The sequence below is a fragment of the Sycon ciliatum genome, assembly GCF_964019385.1.
Source record: "Sycon ciliatum chromosome 5 unlocalized genomic scaffold, ocSycCili1.1 SUPER_5_unloc_1, whole genome shotgun sequence".
NCBI lineage: Eukaryota > Metazoa > Porifera > Calcarea > Leucosolenida > Sycettidae > Sycon > Sycon ciliatum.
This window is the reverse complement of record NW_027044462.1, coordinates 343,597-365,757: the sequence shown is the minus strand read 5'-3', so window position 1 is coordinate 365,757 and position 22,161 is coordinate 343,597. Positions and strand designations below refer to the sequence as shown.

Here is a 22,161-nt window from a genome sequence, read left to right as displayed (position 1 = left end):
TCGAGTACAAATACATTTTAAAACAATTACGTAGGAAAGGCGCTGAAGTCAACAATGAATGAAATTACTGAGATGGAAAAGGAGGCGAACTAAAAAAATATCGCACATTCCGTGGGTTATGACAGTTTATAAAGTGAACGTGAAGATGTACATGTACATGTAAGTAGTTTAAAAATAAGTGAAACGTGCATGTGCAACATCGTGCACCTCTTTCTGAATGCATAGACCCTGGCTACATAAGCGAATGAATATACATGTGACTTCTTGGACACGAAGCCAACAGACCCTACTATCACAATGCTACTCTCCAAAATCTCTTCACGGAGCAAGTGACAGAAAGAACTAAAACTCTAAGGGAGCCGGAATGTGATATTGGTAAGCCAATGAAAACTTGAAATGGTTAATGTCGCTCTAGAATACACCAGGAGAGTAGATTTGAGCTTTAGAGCTGCTTTCGTAGCTTCATTTCCACGAACCTCAAAATCAAGTAATTGTTTCCGGGATATTTGTACACTATACCACGTGGTAATCCATCGTGAAGTCCATACTCTCCATTGAGGTTTGCGTCATAACACCGGTTGTACCACCATCCACCTTTGTAGGAATTGGAACAGTCCCCTGTCAATCTGTCATGATCACGATCCCGAGTGCTGAACTGTTGTTCATTGTGGCGTCTCATTCTGTCCACCAAGGTAGGGCTTGAGAATCCTGAAACGTGTAGTCTGTAATTGTTAGCTTCACCTTCAACACGGAATGCTGACCACTTGGCATAATGCTTCTCTCCAGTTGTCTTGAACACCATATCAATACGCAGCTCATATGTACTACCCGCTTGTGATCTCATATAGTGTAGTGTATCTAGACCCAGCCAGAACTCTCCAGCCGCTGATCCGAATCCTAGTTTGTGTGCATTCCAGTCACGGTAAAAGTCCACTGAGCCATCTTGTCTTCTGACACACAGTCCAGCCACCTCCATCAGTCTCTCGATCACAGTATGCAGTGAATATTGCCGTGGGTGTTCCGCTATTGAATAGACCTGACCGCCCCTGGCTTGTCCTCCGACAGGGAAAGGATACTGCAGAGCAAAGAATCGAGAAATGAAGAACGATCAGATCTTTCAAAAACGTACAAGGTGAACGAGTAGATACAACTATGCAACTATAGTTGTAGTGTGCAGTTATCAGCTCAAATTACAGCAGCAATTGAGTACCGACTAGACACAGGTGGATAGGTGTGCAAATCTCCAGTATATGCGATACCCAATTACAGAACAGAGCAACAAGGATAATCAAGGCTATTTTGCTGCTACTTCAAGTTTCAGGCTCTCGCAATCATCAGGCAACACCAAACCCAATAATAATTGCATACTCGCGTACACCTTCGAAAATGGTAATACTGCCCTGGCGTTGCTGGTGACAGTTGTACTATCAAGATGCACGTACACCACGCAAACACCAGGAATAGTAATAACGCCCGATCTAAACTCTGATGAACACTTTCTGCATGTATCTAGAAAATATAGCCCACGCGTTGCCCTACTGTACCACATGTACATGGGTCACCGACTACCACCCGACTACATCAGCCTGCTCTTCAAATCCTACGTACGACCAGTTATAGAGCATGGAGTTCAAATATGGGGCTTCAGGCTGGCTGCAGGGAAATTGTCTGTGCCAGATGTCCTTCAAGCAAGAATTTGTAGACCCATGCTCAATGTTAACAAATTGTGCCTAATGCATTCTATGCAATACCTCAGACAGATCCTTCTCCATGGACCCTTTTGGCCGACACATGTCATGCATTATTGAACAACCCAATGGTACCGTTCACAACTTACTACTCAACTGTTCTACATCGCTATATCTAAAGGTGGTGGCGCCCATATTAGTGTTCAACAATCGTGGAAAACACCCCTCATTACTATTTCTGTACCGAATTGGCGCCCTTTGCTCTTACTACATCTATTCAGATTTATTATTATTATTATTCTTCTTAAAAAAGAGAAGAAACACATGAGAACAAGTTAGGCAGCAACTATCCACGACTGTAACAAGATGATAAACGGTCAGAAAATGCAATAATAGGGCACAAAACTGCATAACTCGTTGTCATGTGTTTCTTCTTTTTTTACATTGTAGTACTGGCCTAGTATCCGAGTTTAAATTATAATTATTATTATTTTTCTGGACACACAAATTCGGCTTATGAAACAGCTTCCAAAACTTGTAACTGCAAAAGATCAGAATAAGTACGACAACAGTCAGTACTAGAAACCAAATGATTGTATACTGAAGACTTGTTATTACGAGACGGACGCACACAATCTCGACTCATGCGCACACCCTCACTTATTATTATTTTTTTAAGGGGTCTGAAGCGGATAATACTTAAGAGAGCATGTCTGAGAATACCAAAGTATGTGTGCAAGTGGATCGCTCCGATTTCACTCAAAATTTGCAGGTAGGTTCCCTTTGGGGTGTGGATCGATTATGTAAAGCCCTTGAAAAAGTTTCTGAAGGGAACCTTGAAATTTGCATACCCCTCAAAAATGGCCGAAATATCACATTATTTATGGGTCTAGAAACGAGTCACGCCACAGCGTATACGAACAAGCTATGAACAAAACTCCATCAAGCCAACATTGCCTTACCTTAGAAGAGTTCCTGGAGCAGTACCGCTTAGCCACGCCAGCATCCCAGAAGACGAGGTCCATCACCCCCTGACGCCACAAATGATCGTCTTGAAAATAGCCAATTTACAAGCGCTGGCAAAACAGCCAGCTACGTCCTCAATTGGCCAGAACTATATATGAAATATATGATTTCACCGTGCATCTTGCAATAAAATTCAAAAACTGCGCTCAGGCCTTCAGTCACTTTTGCAGCAACAGTCGCACAAAAAATTATTGGTGGCGCGCAAGGAGAAGCTTGTCGTTTGGAGTGACAAGTGATCACCGCTGCTTTTCCTTGTCAGAGTCAACACTACACGTTGTTCTGCGGCCTTGGGAGTAGTGTTGGAGTAGAAATTGCTGAGGAGACGTCGCGGAGTGGCGAGCTTTCCTGCGCAGGTATGACTTTGGCCGTATTTCAGCATGGTCGAGTGGAAAAATTCAAAAAAGTTTATTTCAAGAAAACCCCAAAAGGAAGATGGGGGACATGTCCTCAGCGCTAGAAGAGGTGTTCTACTATCTGCCGGTGTATAGTTCTGGCCAATTGAGGACGTAGCTGGCTGTTTTGCCAGCGCGTGTAAATTGGCTATTTTCAAGACGATCATTTGTGGCGTCAGGGGGTGATGGACCTCGTCTTCTGGGATGCTGGCGTGGCTAAGCGGTACTGCTCCAGGAACTCTTCTAAGGTGAGGCAATGTTGGCTTGATGGAGCTTTGTTCATAGCTTGTTCGTATACGCTGTGGCGTGACTCGTTTCTAGACCCATAAATAATGTTATATTTCGGCCATTTTTGAGGGGTATGCAAATTTCAAGGTTCCCTTCAGAAACTTTTTCAAGGGCTTTGCATAATCGATCCACACCCCAAAGGGAACCTACCTGCAAATTTTGAGCGAAATCGGAGCGATCCACTTGCACACATACTTTGGTATTCTCAGACCTGCTCTCTTAAAAAAAACTTACCTTCGTTTTTTAGTTGATAAATATGGTGGTAAAGACACACCTGGCAGTATGGTGGTAAACACACGCCTGCCCACACACGCTCTCTAGGCTGCAAAGTTCTGGCACAGAGCTCTCCTTCCCACCACCACCACCATCAGTTCGCGCCTGGCGCGTGGTCGATACATGGCTGGCAGTATCCGGCATAGCAGGCTGGTACATCAAGTAGCGCATGGCACATAGATGATGACACAGCAACGACATAGCTCGATTGCGACGTACGTTTCGTCCCCGCTGGACTCATTAGGCAATCTTCTTCTTGGATGTCTTCATACGGAGCTTGACTTGGGAGAATGAAGTTGCAGACACCACTGCAGCTGTACTTATGGTTGATAAATATGGTGGTAAAGACACACCTGGCAGTATGGCGGTAAACACACGCCTGCCCACACACGCTCTCTAGGCTGCAAAGTTCTGGCACAGAGCTCTCCTTCTCACCACCACCACCATCAGTTCACGCCTGGCGCCTGGTCGATGCATGGCTGGCGGTATCTGGCATAGCAGGCTGGTACATCAAGTAGCGCATGGCACATAGATGATGACACAGCAACGACATAGCTCGATTGCGACGTACGTTTCGTCCCCGCTGGACTCATCAGGCTATCTTCTTCTTGGATGTCTTCATACGGAGCTTGACTCGACGAGGCGCCAGGCGTGAACTGAATCGATGGTGAGAAGGAGAGCTCTGTGCCAGAACGTTGCAGCCTAGAAAGCGTGTGTGGGCAGGCGTGTGTTTACCGCCATACTGCCAGGTGTGTCTTTACCACAATATTTATCAACCATAAGTACAGCTGCAGTGGTGTCTTCAACTTCATTCTCCTTCGTTTTTTAAGTATTATTATTATTACATGCCTGTTCGCGCTGACATCATATCACCAACCAAGCTGGGCTAGTCTTCGCATAAACCAAATGAACAAAAAATGGAACGAACGAGGCCAATGTGGTGAACACGCGTACAACTTCAAAATAGGCAAAAGGACTATACTTGAGTTATGCATTCACTATTCCGACATTGAATTATTTCTTCGTATCAGCTTCGGTTTTATGCATTATTAGAAAACCTTATATAGTCACCGTACCTTCTTGATTCTCTTGCAGCTGGTCTAGGCGCTCACTCTACAGCAAACCCCACAAAGAGCGACCAGAGCGCAGAGATCAAACCACGAGTACTGTAGACTGTATTGATTAGTAGAATATTAATCATAGACAACTGTATGGCAATTCAGATTCAAAAATGGTTTGGATAGATCATGCCATTGGGTTCCCCCTGCACTGTTGTGTGCTTGACGTTTGTGGATCTAGTGAGGGGTGCGTAACACCAACCTGCTTGGTTTCACAGGTGGCGTGAGTTTCGAAGTGTGAGGAAATGTTGAATAGTCTAACCTGGGAACATGTACCAAATTCTCATCAGACCATCTTTTTTTCCTTTTACTCCCTTTTACGTAACGTTTACATCTCTGGTTCAATCTCATTCTGGCAAATGGTGGCCAACACTCGTATAAAATCACACGCTCTAGCTAGCTGCACAAAGGTCTGTCACGTGTTGCAAATTTAATTTACACGTCACCGTGCATGCATTCTGTATTTGGAGTTTTCAAACCATTGTTCTACTCCAGGCTCTGAATTACTGGTAGGTGAAAATTATCAGTGTGGACACATGTGCCACACATTACGGAGTATGCCATATCATGAACTCACAAGTGAGGCAACTTCGGATGACAGATGAGCCATAGTGGAGTTGACGTTTTTAAGGACTCGCTTCTCCAGGTGTTGAAGAAACGTATACATACGATTGGTATCGTCTTGTCTTCCAGTTTGCAGTTCATGTCTCAGTTGTTGAACATCTTCACTGACTTCATGCAATGTGTTGGATTGCTGTTTAAACTTAGCTACGTCCAACCACTCTGGAGAGTACACATAAAAGTAATGATTTGGTCATGCAATATGTGGTCACATGTCACACCATTCACATCTTTTGAATCATGACATATCTTCATGAAAATGAGGCAACAACGTAGTGAATGGGCAACGGTCCTCAACATTTGGTCTATACCTTCCTGAGTGCCACTGATACATGAAATTTCCAGAAGTTCGTGAGGTGTTTATTCGCCTGGAAACAAATTGTCACCGTTTTTGGTTTTGCTAGTGATGTATTGGTCTATTTTATTTATTTATTTATTTTATTCACAATCACGTGGCACTAGCCATTGAAAAGGTGATGTGGGCGATAGCCAGCCATGGCGGTAATAGAGCAAGAGGGGAGAAAGAAAAAGAATGAAAGGGGAACTGAAAAGTAAGAGAAGCGCGGGGAGCTAGGGCAGGGCTGGATATGAACTAGTATGTTGCATTCTGCAGTAGCTGTGTTAAATTATGTGAATGTATTGTAACATTGGTTTGGAGAGGACTACACATTTGCAATGCGATTGGAGCAGAGTTACCATTAGCTGAGTCAAGGCAGGCATAGTGGAATGGTCTAAGACCATGATCGAGAAACATAGGGTAGACTACTAGGTTCTAGTGCTGCTTGGAAGCGGAAGAATTCTTCCTACCCACAGTCAATTAGGAACTCGTGGCTTGGCACGAGGGAAGCATGGATGCAGCGAATGGGATTTTCTGTCTTCGACCACTTTGGTCAGTCTGATCTTGTCAACTCCCACCGCTTTAGGATCTGCACCTGTGCCATGATCTTTGCGGGTGGTGACGCTCCTACGGATTGGGAAAACTTGCACTTCAACCGAGTCTCACTCGAACCGCGAAATATGTTTAGTCAACTCAAGCTCAACTAATGAGGGGTGAGTTCTCCGAAACACTGTGTATTGAGCAGGGAAAAGTGCTTTCCTGCAGGTTCGTCGTGTGTAAGGTTCGATGGACTTCTTGTGTGCTCTGTATGGCAGCCAGTGGTTAGCCAGTCAAGTGTGAATTAAAGTAGTTGGCAGGAAAAGTAGAGCTCCCAATGTAGTAAACCAAAACGCGCATGAAAAAAAGGATGCAGGGCTGAAATTCTTCGCTCCCAAACATGCTTCTAATGTAATTTCCCTCAATAAATTTTGTGCACTTACTTTCCTCACGTTTTCCAGTATACAGTGGTGGACAGTGACAATGAAATGATGATCCTCCCTGTTGACATGTTGCACCGTTCTGACATGGATTACCAGAACAGGATGGCAGTACTGAGAGGTGGGGATGGCAAACAAAAGAAGAATTTGATGGAAGTAGCACAAACTATTTCCCTTTATTTAAGGTATTAGATATTCAGATCTCACTCGTTTGGAAATTTGACAATTTTGGTATTCCCATCAAAGCTCTTCCTATTACTGCTTTAGGAGCTAAACCTGCGCCTTGATCTATAGAAGATGGTGCAGTTCCTACGGATGCGAAAAACTCGACTTCCAGCTGAGTCCCACGCGTACCGTAATTTTTTTCTTTTTGATCAAACCTTCTTTAATTGTGTGCTCAAACTTTTAAGAACCAATAAACAGATTGGACGGGTGACGATCCTTACCTTCTATTCACAGTGACAAGTACCGAGTAAAGACTTAAGTGCACCAAAGTCAAGCGCCACATAGAGACGTTGGAACAAACGTAAGGCTTCAAGTTATTCTTGTGCTGCACCCCCCCCCCCCCCACCACCCGCTACACGCAAAACTGATGTTCTGTGACTACACCATACACCACACGACTCAATATATTCCAAAATTTCAACTCAGAGGGCATGCTCAGGGTTAGAGATATGGTCTAGAAATTCATATCGGTACATGTACTTGTACCTCTAATAAATGATTGATGATTACCTATCTGACAAAACGTTCCAGTATGTCCATCGTCGCAGTGGCAAATGTACGCTCCACTCCCTTGTGGAAAATGTGTGAAAGCGCACTTTCCAGCATCGCTATATGGGTGGCTTTTGCGACATTGCTCAAGCTGACCACCTGAACAATGCAAGAGTCAACACAACCGTGTCCATATTAACCGTGTCCATATTAACCGTGTCCATATTAACCGTGTCCATATTAAGTGAAGAACGGTAATCTTACACGAAATACGTAGACATTGATTGCCATTAAAATAGTCGCAATTTGATGACTTCGAGTAGGACCATCATTGTTGTGAAACCACAAGTTCTCGAGAGTGAAAGGCCTTCTCGCTTGTGACATTGTGTTCGTTTCAATGCAGTTGTATTCCGACTCCGCCCTACCGCTGATCGTTACGACGTGGTATACGCTACAGGCGCTATGTGCGGTTTGCTGCGTGCGCTGTAGTTGTATGTGTATATGCTTTCTCATATACGCTGTCATTTTCACGCTATAACTACCTGGTGGTTTTAGTGTTAGTTATTCATTCATTCATTCATTGTTTCATTTTTTCATTCATTGTTCATTATTATTAGTCGATGGAAGTGAAATATACTGTTGAGAATAAATAGCTGTCCTCGTGCCGTGTGAGGTCGTTAGTTCCTGACACTTTAGAAAACCAGAGGGTTCACAACATTTGGCGACCACGCCAGGATACGAAACGAGCATGGCACAGGAACTATGGATCATTGAAGCCAGCTTTATCGCTAGCGGAATTCGGTATGGATTTGAAGGCGATAGGTTGAGCGAATACGTGGAGAAGAGGCTCCGACAGAGCGAGGAGTTTGAAGAGCGCAGTGCTAGACGGCAAGAGGGTGGGCTCCGCCCAGAGTTTGACGAAAAGCTCAAGAACCTGAAGAAGATGAACGAGCGCATCGCCAGCAGTATATATGAGGGAGCAAAGCGAGATTTGCTTGCTACACGCGAAAGGACGCCGGACAAGGCGTGGAAGACTTTGCTTACAGACAAGCAGCGGTCAGAGGAGTATTCGAAGCCAGTGGGAGGATCAGATCCAAGGCCCACTGGGTCGGTGCAGTGCATGGCGAAATCGGTCGGAGACGAGTTGTTGTACGGCGGGGAGAAGCCCTTTGGTGGGGAGAATGTTGTGAAACCACAAGTTCTCGAGAGTGAAAGGCCTTCTCGCTTGTGACATTGTGTTCGTTTCAATGCAGTTGTACCCCGCCTCCGCCGTACCGCTGATCGTTACGACGTGGTATACGCTACAGGCGCTATGTGCGGTTTGCTGCGTGCGCTGTAGTTGCATGTGGTATGTGGATGCTTTCTCATATACGCTGTCATTTTCACGCTATAACTTCCTGGTGGTTTTAGTGTTAGTTATTCATTCATTCATTCATTGTTTCATTTTTTCATTCATTGTTCATTATTATTAGTCGATGGAAGTGAAATATACTGTTGAGAATAAATAGTTGTCCTCCTGCCGTGTGGGGTCGTTCGTTCCTGACACTTTAGAGAACCAGAGGGCTCACAACAATCATACCAAGCTTCAAAGAATGATTTTCACCTGTCAATGTGCGTATGCAATAAATGCACAGCAGTGTCTCTGCAAATTTACTCGTTTTCAAGTACCAGAGCAGGGGCTGAGCGACAGCACGCAGGTAATCCAAAAACCAGCTACGAAGTATTCATATGTTACTGAAAGCTTTATGAAATAGAGTTACTCACATCGACATCTCCCCATCCGTAGAACGCAACAACCCGCAAATATGAATGTTTGATTGTGCACAAATAGAACGTTGCATGTTCAAAGAATAATCCTTCAATTCATATTATGACATGTGGAGTTGACTTACGAAGACACTGTTGTAGAAAATTAGAATTCTGTCGTCCACCTAACAGAGCAGAAAGTGAATCCGTGTGAAGATTGCCGGAGTGGAGCTGACGTAGACTAATTAGCAGAGTCTCTGTGTCCTGGATGCTGAGACGGAGAGCGGTGGATGGTAGAAGGCGAAGAACTCGTGCCATACACGACCCAGCATCGTCTAATGGGCAAAGAAAAGAACAAAAATGTAAGTTGTAAATGAAAGGTCTACCTGCGTTTAGTCACGAACCTTGTAGTGCATCCTACTCAGTGAAGCAAAGACACCTCGATCATACAAAAAGAGTTTACCAACTAGGTTTGCTTCAGATCATTATCTCTTTTCAGCAAGTCGAAATGCGATAATTATGCTGTAGGCTGCATTGAAGAAAAAGACAATTTCAATGTACATGCAAGTGCTCCTACCTGTTTCATTTGCAGTGCTGGAATGGGTACCTGCAAGGACGCTCTTTGCGGCCGCACCACGAAACGAGGCGGCCAACAGCAACGCAAACCATGTACATAGCTGAGTAGTTGAGGGCACTTTCATTTTCTGTGGATCAGCATTCAGCTCAGCAAATGCTTTTGAAATGTAGGTAATCAGCTCAAGAATTGGAGGGTTTACAGGCGAATATAGTTTTGTTCACAACGAGGACAATATCTATCTCACGCAGACTCTGGGGAGGGAAATGATCTTGTACCCTCTCTTGCAGAAAAACCATCATAATGACTGTAGTATTTGGTGTTCAGATTCTGTTGTGCCTGGTTCTCAGCAACGCATGCCTGACATGCATTGCACATGGAGGCTCAATATTTCAAATCATGGAGAGCATAGTGAACCTTAGCATCATGAACCATCTGTCGGAGCTGCTCTTTTTCGCTTTCCGGCATACGAGTCGTAATCTTATGGTAGTAGACCTGCTGAATCTTCTGAATGGCTGTGCACTATCATCAATGTCGTAGCAGTACTAATGGTAGCAGTAGACTCTGCCAGAGCTTTTGGAAATGTGTCACACTGTATCCTATTATCACGTTACAAAGTGGAAAGCATTGTCAACATTAACATCATGAACCATCTGACGGTGCTGTTGGTCTTCTTCGGTTTCCGCCATACTAGTAGTTTTGTGATAGTAGACCTGCTGGATACACTGAATGGCTGCACACTATCAGCAATAGCGGAGCAGTACAGTTAGTAGCAGTAGACCCTTCCAGAGCTTTTGAAAATGTGTCGCACTGTTGCGTATCATACAAAGTCAATGGCTACCTCATCAATGACCCTTGCATCCATGTCTAACTGTCCATACTGCGAGCGTCAGCTGTAGTCAGTTGTCTCCAACCCAGAGGCACAACAGGAGCCCACCCTGTGCCTGCAAATGTGACCATGCGTAACATTCTGGGCCATACTCTCTTGTTGGTACAGGAGGAAGCTTATGCTTGCCAGAAGGACTGATCATGTGTACCCTGCTGGTGAAATAACCCTTCACATGCCTCCATCATGCGACGATGCTGCTTTTTCTGCGATCAACTGCAGACCAGTGTTACGAACCTCGCTGTGGGGAGCAACTTGACGGTTAAATTTATTGATTATCTTTCTCCCCAGAACCTGCTATCCCATCTCTCTCATATACTCCCCTCCCCCAGCCCCGGAAGGATTGACGGCTCTTTAGTTGCTGAGACCATTGCTACAACGCTTTTCAAAGTCTCCATTGCAGCCAACTTCATGACCTCTAACACCCACAGCATGTCCTCTTCGATATTGCACCATACATCGGGTTTCTCAGACACCCCCTCCTCCAACACCCGATGACCCGACACCGTCTGTCCGTATTTTGATGGAATACTGATACATTCTGGTCGGTTGATGCTCCCAGTCAGCCGTCTCGCCTCAGCGAGCTGCAAAGGTGAATGCTTGCCCTTATCAGCCTCAGTGTCATCATCAACTAGCCTGGAACAGTGGTCCCTGCTTTCTATAGCTCATGTGTGGTCGCTTTGTCCCATCTGTGTTGTTGCATTATTTTATTCATATTTCTATAGGGCAGTCTCCACAGACAACAGCATATGGGCCAATCGCGGTTTTGTGTGCTTTTATAGGAACGAAATGGCGCTCTGAATGATATTCTGCATACAAATCTCCATCTAGCAGGGCGCAGTCACTCAGCGTCGGTGGAAGTGGTGAGATTGATTGGGAATGAAGGAGGAAAGGAGCGTCTTAGACTATTAGCTTCCTCGGACCAAGACCATTCAACGCAGCACACCAGCAAACACTTAGTGCATGTCTGTAGTGATAGTATGTGAAAGAAAGCAATAATGTTTGGTATGGCATCACAATACAGAATCAAATGGGGATTTGAACTCTGCAGCGAAACGCTCTCGAGGTGGAAGCTGTACTAGTATTTCATGCCGGCTTGCGCAAAGTATACTAAAATGCAACTCAGTGGTGTGATCCATTAATTTTGGTCAATTACCACAGGAAGCGTAGTGTTTGAAATGCTGAATCTGTTTCTCAGTATGGAATCACGAGCAACGTTGCGAAACGCCGTCCGCTATGCATCCTGGGGGTGACCAGTGAGCAGCTAACCATGGTGTCCCACCCGAAACTTTACCGAAGTATAGTTCCACGAACGACAGCCCACAGAATGCTTATTTCATGGAATTACAAACCATTACAGAGTGACATAATTAGATGGAGTACTCCACTGCCAGGAGAATGTGCGATGCCGTTGTACGGTAGAACTTTGAACTCAACCAGAAAAGGGAATGTATGAAGATATGTTGCAACTGCGAGTTTCGCGTTATGTAAGATTAAGTTGTCCGAGATTGGTAGTCAGAATTTAAGGAGGAGGGAGGCAAGTATAGGAAACAATAGTGCATGCTATAAGTCCATAGAACAGTGGACTGCGAGCCATTCAGTAGTGGTGCAATGGTCGTATACATGCATGAGATGTAATACACCCCTGAAAAGACTCTGACTGCCTCGTAATCTTTTCCTTGTTTACATGATGGTCATGTTACCTCACCAGCACAGGCTATACATTTGCCTTCCCAGTTCTAGCAACGCATTAGATCTGTTACTAAACCACTCAATTTCTCTACAGTAGGCTCTATCTTACCATTGTGTATTTTAAGTAATAAAAGTAGGAGCCATACATAATTCAAAGATATAGAGACACCATGAAACAGTTGTTAGCTGCTATGCATGTCAAAGACACTTTGGATAGTGTGACTACCCGTCAATTGAACTTCAGCTTTTGCTCGTGAGTCATTCTACAGTGTGTCTAGTTTAAGCCATTAGTGACGTAAAACAACATAGAAAACAGCTGGTAAAGTGTATAGCGCTAGATGGTTAATGTTCAGGTGGTTAGTGAGAGAATGCGGGTGATTGTAGTAGACAGGAAAAGTACAGTATATTAGAAAGAGTGATTGTATTCTTGTAACCACGATGGCTCACTGAGAAGAAGTATAAAGCGAAAGCGCTCCTAGGAGATCATTGTGTTGTATGGCGGCGGGGGAGCTGGTTATGAAGATGCGCGCAATGCCCTGAAATGGTAAACACTCCCTTAGTGCATGTGTGTAGTAATATTATGTTAAACAAAAGAACTTACTGGCTTTTTGGAACCCGGCGATTAAGAATTGAATGGAAGGTTCACTCTCCTGCAAAAGAAATGTATGGGTGGAAAGAGGTATAACATATTTCCAAGTATAGCCAAAATCCATCATGAAAAGATGAAACCAGTGGAAACGTTTCAAATTGCAGAATGTTTGCAGTTGGATGCAAATGAGCACAGTGTGAAGTGAATCTAGCAGTACTTTGGGTTTTATCCACGCCTTCTTAGCTTCATTTCCACAAACTTCAAACTGTTGTACACGTTTTGATAGTACCTTACACCAGTTGCGTCTCCATCACTACGTCCATACAATCCATTGACATTGACGCGGTAACACTGGTTATACCACAAACCACCCTTCCATGTATTAGAAAAGTCTCCGATACTCCATGGGTCATGGTCACGATCTCGAGTACTGAACTGTTGTCCATTGTGGTAACTCATTCTGTCCGCCAAGGCAGGGCTTGAGAATCCTGAAACATGTAGGCTGTAATTGTCAGCTTCACCTTCAACACGGAATGTTGACCACTTGCCGTAATGCTTCTCTCCAGTTGTCATGAACACCATATCAATACGCAGTTCATAAGTACTACCAGCTTGTGACGTCACATAGTGTAGTGTATCTAGACGTAGCCAGAACTCTCTAGACGCTGATCCGAATCCTCGTTTGTATGCATTCCAGTCACGGTAAAGTCCACTGAGCCATCCTGTCTTCTCTGAAACACAATCCAGCCACCTCCATCAGTCTCTCGATCACAGTATGCAGTGTATCTTGTCGGTGTTGTACCAGTGAACAATCCTGATTGCCCGTGGTCAGTGTTTTGGATTGGATTGGATTTTTATTTATAGTAGTGACTATAACAGACAATTGCCTAATAACAATAGACCAACTCGAGGAAAAGATGCAAAAAGATATGAATAATTAATATAATAGACTACCGGTATTGAATAGGTGATCATGTTCGCATTTTGCATAGCTGAAAGTCATAAGTACTAGCTTGAAAAAGCAAGGCATTGGGGTAACAGTTTCTTAAAATGGGCGGAATTATCCACACAGCGAGCTAGAGGGTGTAAATCATTCCACAGCTTAGCACATTGGAAGGAAGTGCCATGACGGGCAAAGGCAGTTCTGAGCATGGGCAACTTTAGAGTGCGTGATACAAGGCTGCGCGTTGCAAGACCATTATTTTTATACGCTCGAACATTTGACTTAATGTGACACTACAGCGGCCTTCCAAACAGCGCCACGTCAGATACAGTAATTTCTTGCAAAACATGGATGCCAAACGATCTAGACCAAGTCTCGCAAATAAAGGGCTTGATGGGCTACAAAAACCAGTATCGTACACTGAACACAAAGCTCGCTTTAGCATTCGTTCAAGCCTACCTAAGGAAAGGCCAGCAGAAAAACAATTTGATGCATATAGAAAATCTGGCAACACTAGGCACTTTACAAAGGTTTCTCGGCAAGTCAGCGGAATATTGTGTCGATTTCGGAACAGAATGCCAATTTTACTGGCAAATTTGGTGACCATAGAATCAACTTGAGTCCTCCAAGAAAGATCCTGGTCCAAATGTATTCCAAGGTACTTTGAATATGTCACTTGCTTGAGCTGCACTCCATGACAGTAGACTGCAAATTGGTGGTCAGTAATATGTGGCGTAGACAGGAAGAGCACTTGTGTCTTCCGGGCATTTAGAATTAAATTACGGTTTGACAGCCAGGTACTAATGGCTGAGACAGCTGCAGAGTGGGAGTTGCTAAGCACATTCTTCTGCGTACCGCAAACATACAATAGAATATCAGTTCTTTCACATGACGCACTTGCTGCAGGACGAACACAGCGGAAGGATGTTAGCGACGTTAAGGTGGCAGACTACCCAAAAATTCGCTGAAAAATCGAATTTGTAAATTCATATTGAGTGCTACGTCAGTTGAAAGAGCATGAATAGCTGCAAATTCTCTGAAAATTGTGTCCCGATCTGACCGGCCGTTCAAGAGTTATGGCCAAAAATGTGCCCTTGCAAGGAAAGATTTTTTTGTTGCACGCTGTCATTTGTTGGCAGCACTGTATTTGAATGTGAGCAGACCGTGCGCAACTTGTCGTATCATGGAAACACGTGAAAGTGTGCAGAATTTTGCTCCAAGTCCAAAAAATCAGGTTTTTGAGCCACGTATTGGGCTGCAGGACTTTTGCCAGCACCCTCGTGACGTTGCAGATATGTGGCTTGATTATTTGTAGTTGACATTGATTTAGTGACTTTGGCAAGTTTGAGTCGTGTCAAGAAGTCAGGTAGGATTCAGTACTAGGCAGTAGTGAAACGTGAGTGGTAGTCTTTGCCGGTTTCTGAGGGTATCCTGGATTTGGTGTGCAGCGCTGTGGAAATGGCTTGCTGTGGAGGTCCCAGCACTGGATGTTGTATCAAAGGTACGACCTCGTAGCACACCCTAAACCTAAAAAAATTCAAAAATTGACTTGGGTCTGTGGGAGTGTGTGAGAGAACGCCCACTCGTTCCGTTGTGACAGATTCCAGGGCCTCGTTGAGGGGCACTACCCCATCACCCATGGCTGCTTCTGGACTTGTTCTAGGTTTGAGTCCCGCGCACGAACAGAATGAGCACGAAAATGTGAAAAAATTGTAAATGCATTTGTTTGGCTCCTGGGTGGCTCGCACACCGTGGCACTATGCCGGAAATTTGAGTTTTTCCGGTCTGGAAAGCCTGTCAGTGAGGCGCAAGAACTTGTAAATCATGTCCTGAGGGCCAGCAAAGTGGCAGGAGTGTGTGGTCAAAATTTCACTCAAATCCATTGAGAAACACCAAAGTTACGGTCAATTGAATGCCATATTGAAATTTATGGGTAGGCTGCTAGGTGAGGTGGCAGACTACCCAAAAATTCGCTGAAAAATCGAATTTGTAAATTCATATTGAGTGCTACGTCAGTTGAAAGAGCATGAATACCTGCAAATTCTCTGAAAATTGTGTCCCGATCTGACCGGCCGTTCAAGAGTTATGGCCAAAAATGTGCCCTTGCAAGGAAAGATTTTTTTGTTGCACGCTGTCATTTGTTGGCAGCACTGTATTTGAATGTGAGCCACGTATTGGGCTGCACGGCGGCGGGCGAAGCCCGCCGCCGTGCAGCAGGACTTTTGCCAGCACCCTCGTGACGTTGCAGATATGTGGCTTGATTATTTGTAGTTGACAGCCTGTCAGTGAGGCGCAAGAACTTGTAAATCATGTCCTGAGGGTCAGCAAAGTGGCAGGAGTGTGTGGTCAAAATTTCACTCAAATCCATTGAGAAACACCAAAGTTACGGTCAATTGAATGCCATATGAAATTTATGGGTAGGCTGCCCCCTTAATAAGTCTAAAGATAACAAAAACCTGTATATTAACAACAACGACGACGACGACGACGACGACGACGACGACGACGACGACGACGACGACGACGACGACGACGACGACGACGACGACGACGACGACGACGACGACGACGACGACGACGACGACGACGACGACGACGACGACGACGACGACGACGACGACGACGACGACGACGACGACGACGACGACGACGACGACGACGACGACGACGACGACGACGACGACGACGACGACGACGACGACGACGACGACGACGACGACGACGACGACGACGACGACGACGACGACGACGACGACGACGACGACGACGACGACGACGACGACGACGACGACGACGACGACGACGACGACGACGACGACGACGACGACGACGACGACGACGACGACAACAACAACAACAACAGCAGCAAGAGACCGTAGTTCTGTCCGCAGATTGAGTGTTTGGTTAGAATGCACGTAAAAAAAGTAGCGCTAGCACTCCGAAGGTTGGTGCGTTCATTTGAAGGCGGGGTCAGAAAGTGAAGGAGAGCGCAGCACCCCGCTATATTGCCTTGGCGGGAGTCCTGTGTATTGCGCACGTCGGAACCCTCTTGAAAAGGAACCTGCATACTCACATACGGTACATGTAAACCATGCCAAAGGCTGGTGAATACGTGGAATTTAACACCTGAAAAATCAACCGATCTACCACCATTAGATGAGTTGAAAGAGGAAAATTAGTAAAAGGGGTTGAAAAGGCCACAACAGTGAACGAACTTAGACAGCTTTACGTATTGAAACTCATAGGCATGAAGCCATTGAAATCCTGCATAAATCCTTACAGATTTTAGATTTTTGAAAGGAGAAAGGGAGCTTGGATAATTTACCTTGGTTGGAATCCCTATAAAACAATTCTTTGGTCGTATTGTGATAATCTGTTTGTTATGAGTCTGAGTTTACCACGCATTCAAGATCACTAGAAGTAGATTCAGATCAAGATAGCGTTTGATGGTCGCTTTCTTGCCTGAAACTCACAAGTGCCTTTTTCAAGTTAGTCCAAAGTACAATATATTACGCCAGTTCTGTGATATATAACTGTTCCGTGAAGAATCACGTTTGTAACGAAAAGATTTGCCTGAGTGTGCACCTGCAAAATAATTATACAATACATTACATCCTACCTTCATGATTTCCCTGGCCTTCATCCAGGCGCTGGTTCTGCAAGAAAAAGCCAAATGAGTGGGAACAGTGAGGGCTGCTTCCTGCCAGCTTGTGAAGTCAGAAACTCAGGAAGCTTGAGTTCCGAAGTCGGAAGAAATCGTTGAATGGTCTGTGCTGGGATGACAGCTACACTGTGACTCCGTGGTTAGGACATCACTGGCTTCAGCTAATGTGGCAGTGAAAGTGCCTTCCGACTTTTCCTTTTTTCATTACCTCAATAGGGGAATAAATTGTCATTGTTTTTACTTATTGGAAGAGCATATCGGGTTTGTTGGTGTGTATCAGACCATAATAGATATTGCTAGTTGCATGAAAACGACGTTAAAATCCCTTCATATTGTTCCTCAGGTGTCAGAGTATGAATGCATTCACTACGTTTCTATTGATTGTATTATTCTTGTTCCCTTGCCGCCTTCATAATAGAGATAATAGTGCATTATCATTATTATGATACTTTGCAATGCTTAGTACTACCAGCCGAATTTTTCACGAATCAGCGAACTACATTTTACATTGAAACATCCATGATTATCCGGAAACAGATGAAGGGAATGATCCAAGGTTTGGACATGTCATACAAACTAAGTGTCCAGGTGTTTATTCAGTATCTGTGCCTTCAGGAGGAACGTTATATTACCAGACAACAACATACTTTACAAAGAAAGGATCAAAGGTTTAAAGGGGAACTCCACGAAAAAATGAAACTTTGATAGCCTGTAGAGTTTCGGGCGCTGAGTCGAATGGTCTTGGTCCGAAGCCTCTACGACGAAGCGTTCTTGAGATATTTCACTTTGAAATTGCAAAAACGGGGGCCGCGCCCTGATGTCATGCGGCCATTTGGTTACATCATCACGGGCTGCCTACGTCATTGTGGCAAAGTCGTTTCTCTTCGCCAATCTACAAGCACTAATTTTAGTTGGTATTTCAAGGGAAGATGGGCGATTCCGAACAATCCTCTGTCCCCAGCAATGAAGGCAGCGATGCTGAGGCCAGTGAGGACGACCAACAGCCCACCGCCGCGTATGGTTGGGGCAGGGAGCCCAGATACTCTGCTGAGGAGCTGCCATCGCGTGTAACAAATGTTGAGGAAGAAGATGCTTCAGCAGCTGCGTCCGACAGAAGACGAGTAGCTTGGCCACCAGAATCTCGATTCGTTTGGGACTCCGACTGGTGCGAGCGTGGACAAAAGTGTATAGCCATGCCCAGCCTGCGGGAATGATTTTGCTGGTAGGATGCTGCCGTCGTTGTCGACAAGACGGCCCAAGGTTTCTTGCGTAGCGGACCTCGCAGATTACGAGATCGTATCCTTGCATTAGGCTGTGCCCATCACTGCTCTTCGAGGTTATCTCGACATGCAGAAGCTGTAACCGTCCAACCAGAGCGATTCAGGATCAAGAGTAGAACGACTTTATTATACCATCAACGGGGTTTATATGGGACAGAAGTGTAATCCAAGGTGAACATGCAACACAGGTGTGATGTAACACAACGTAAGTGGGAACGTGTAGTAGGATGCACAGTGTGAGTGTGTGAATCTGTTACACCACCCCCCTCGTCAGCAAAGGTGAGCCGGGCTAAACACGAGTAGGTAAGCATTATAATACCAGTAAATCAATATTATTGGTTCGAAAATAATTGCTAACACAAGAGGCAATTCAAGGTATGGTAGGAAGTAAAACTCAACGCAGGAAAGGCGGCTATTGACGACGCTTCGTTTTCAAGTAACTCTGCAGCGGAATAATTTCCTTGTTAGACTCGTCCAATAAATGTTCGATAGGCTCCCAGGTGTTCTCACTGTAGCCACGCCATTGAACTAGATACTCCATGCGGCCCCTCCGTTTCCGTTCATCGACGACCGCGTCTACAATATAACGCGTGTTGCCGTCCAGATCCGTTATTGGTGGCGGAGGCGGCTGTTGCCGTCCTGGTATAGAGTTCTCCTCATACCGCCTCAGAGCTGACACATTAAACACCGGATGACAACGCATATTGGCAGGAAGTAGCAACCGGAAGGCATTGGCACCAACCTTCTCAGTTACAGGAAATGGACCATACCATTTGGAACGCAGCTTAGGGGACGGCTGATTCCGCGCCTCGGGAGTAATGAGGAAATCCCTATAGACCAGAACACGGTCACCAACCTTTATAGTACTGGGGGCACGAGTGTTGTCCGCATACAAGGCCTGCCGCGCCTGAGCCGCTACAATAGCATCCTTAGCAACGCGTAACGCATCCTGTTGCTCCTTCACCCAATCAGAGTGTCCGACTCCCATACGATCACCCAGCAAATCCGCTGGGGCTCGGGGGTGAAACCCAAAATTCAAATAAAATGGGGTATGCGATGTAGAGGAATGGTGGGCACTATTGATGGAGAACTCGCAAAGAGGCAATAGCTTATCCCAATTGTCATGCTTATGGTTAATGAATGCACGGAGGATGTCTTCAACCAGCCTATTCACCCTCTCCGTTAATCCATCTGTTTGGGGATGGTTTGCCGTGCTGAAACAAAGCTTGGTTCCCAGAAGTTGAAACACCTCCCTAAAAAAGGCAGCAGTGAACCGAGGATCTCTATCTGAGACAATGGATGAACTCAAACCATGCAACCGAAAAACGTTAGCTATGTACAATTCAGCACTGCCCTTGGCATCAATGGATGTGGTAGTCGGTACCAAATGAACGCATTTAGTCAGGCGGTCCACAAAGGTATAAATAGCATCATGTCCAGCAGCTGTCCTAGGAAGACCCGTAATAAAATCCATGGCGATATCCTACCACGGGCCTTTGGGTATTGGTAATGACTGCAGCAGGCCCGTGCGCAGCCTCCCCGGTTTAGTTCGCTGGCAAATATCGCAAGACTTCACGAAACGTTTGACATCGAGTCCCATTCTCGGCCAATAGAAAAATTTTGCCAAGCGTGAATACGTGCGGTCACGCCCTGGGTGACCTGCCGTCACGCAGTCATGGTTCTCCTGTACCAATTTCAGCCGTAGGGTACACCTCGGTATGCATAAACGGTTGCTAGGAGACGCCTTCAAGTAGAGGAACCCGGAGTCGTTGTCGATGAAGTACTGACTGTGCACATTGTCACTGTCGGGGCGCTTCATTCGTTCCATAACTACACTCAGCTCAGGGTCCACGGCATAACTGTCCAGTATCATGTTGGCTATATCGTCATTGACCTCCAAGGTATATTCTATAGCGTTTAGTCGAGCTTCAGGCGGAACCACATGATCTTCGTCCCTTAAGTCCGGGCGGCGTGACAACGGATCCGCCACATTCTCCTTGCCAGGTTTATGGTGAATAGTGTAATCAAAGTCCGCAAGAAATTCAACCCAACGGGACTCCCTTTTCGTGAGATTTGATTTTGTCAGTAAGTAGACTGCTGCTCGGTTGTCTGTGAAAACGTCAAAGTGTTCAAACAAATAAATGCGCCACATCCGGAGGGCGGACACAACTGCTAACGTTTCTCGTTCCGACGCTGTGTAGTTCCGCTCCGCCGAGGAAAGCTTTCGACTGCCGTACGCCACTGGCAACCAACAACCAGGTTCCCCCTCCTGCGAGAGCACCCCCGCGATTGCAAAATCGCTAGCATCAGTTTCAACTCGGAAAGGTTTTGATACGTCTGGAAGTCTCAAAATAGGGGGATTTAGCAGTGCCCTTCGCAACTCCTCGAATGCTGCCTGGGCCTCACCAGTCCATGAGAACCTGGTGTATTTACCCGTTAGCTCCTCCAAGGGCTTGGAAATATATGAATAGTGTCTAATAAAGCGACGGAAGTAATTGGTAAACCCGAGAAATTGTCTCACGTCTTTCACCGTACATGGGGTGGGCCAATCACGAACTGCAGCCAACTTCTCCGGATCAGGGCTAATCGAGGAACCGGTCAAACGGTGACCCAAGAATAGAATTTCTTCCACCGCAAACTCGCATTTCGGTAACTTGCAGAATAGTTGGTTAGCGCGGAGGGTAGTCAGAACGGTTCGAATGTGCTCAACGTGCTCTTCCAGGGTTTTGCTAAAAATCAGAATGTCATCCAGGAACACTACCACGAATTGGCGCAAGTACGGCTGCAGAATGGAGTTCATCAGTGATTGGAAGGTTGCCGGGGCATTAGTCAGACCAAACCCCATGACCCTGAACTGGTAGTGGCCAAACGGGGTGTTAATTGCCGTTTTCGGCACATCCTCCTGTTGTATCCTGATTTGGTTGTATCCTGCGCGAAGATCAAGCTTCGAGAAATATGCACTGCCCTGCACTGTGTCGAATAGGTCCTCAATGTTAGGGAGGCAGGCCTTATTCTTAATTGTTATTCTATTGAGTTCCCTCCAGTCACACACCATGCGAAGAGATCCATCTGATTTCTTCACAAAGAACACAGGAGCCCCATAGGGCGACTTACTCGGCTCTAAGAAGCCTCTCCGGAGCAGCTCCTCAATCTGCTTCTGGAGCTCGTCTAGCTCCGGCTTCGGAAGGCGGTATGCCGGTCGTGATGGTGGCGCTGTCCCTTCCGCCACCTTTATTTCATGGTCGACCGTTCGCTCTGGCGGTAGTTGGTCAGGGAGCTCGTCCGGAAATAGGTCGTCGAACTCACGTAGCAGAGCGTTCAGCTCACTTCCGAAGTGAGTTCCTTCCTTGTCA

General features: G+C 45.6%; 2 protein-coding genes across 2 annotated transcripts in view; both read right to left on the bottom strand.

The window, feature by feature from the left end:
- Positions 1-10,130, bottom strand: LOC135830342 (laminin subunit alpha-3-like). The gene is made up of 7 exons (XM_065342611.1): positions 9,758-10,130; positions 9,327-9,515; positions 7,456-7,593; positions 6,724-6,834; positions 5,363-5,568; positions 4,744-4,780; positions 1-1,075 (listed from the first exon to the last, which is right to left on the bottom strand). The coding sequence occupies exons 1-7, from the start codon at positions 9,879-9,881 to the stop codon at positions 918-920; spliced, it is 963 nt and encodes a 320-aa protein (XP_065198683.1). The 5' UTR covers positions 9,882-10,130; the 3' UTR covers positions 1-917.
- A 2,456-nt stretch (positions 10,131-12,586) lies between these two features.
- The window catches only part of LOC135830310 (uncharacterized), a 71,621-nt gene continuing 62,046 nt past the window's right edge, over positions 12,587-22,161 (bottom strand). The window contains 3 exon segments of the mRNA XM_065342575.1: positions 12,587-13,625; positions 13,628-13,735; positions 19,319-19,816. Of these exon segments, the coding sequence (XP_065198647.1) occupies positions 13,147-13,625; positions 13,628-13,735; positions 19,319-19,816 (1,085 nt within the window). The 3' untranslated portion in view covers positions 12,587-13,146.

Excerpts from the sequence above, each read along its gene's own strand:
- LOC135830342 (XM_065342611.1), bottom strand. The coding sequence starts at position 9,881 with ATGAAAGTGCCCTCAACTACTCAGCTATGTACATGGTTTGCGTTGCTG. Across the intron at positions 7,594-9,326 it reads TTTTCTACAACAGTGTCTTC|GTGGTCAGCTTGAGCAATGT; the intron begins GTAAGTCAACTC and ends TGCATTGTTCAG. Across the intron at positions 5,569-6,723 it reads TACTGGAAAACGTGAGGAAA|AGTGGTTGGACGTAGCTAAG; the intron begins GTAAGTGCACAA and ends TGTACTCTCCAG.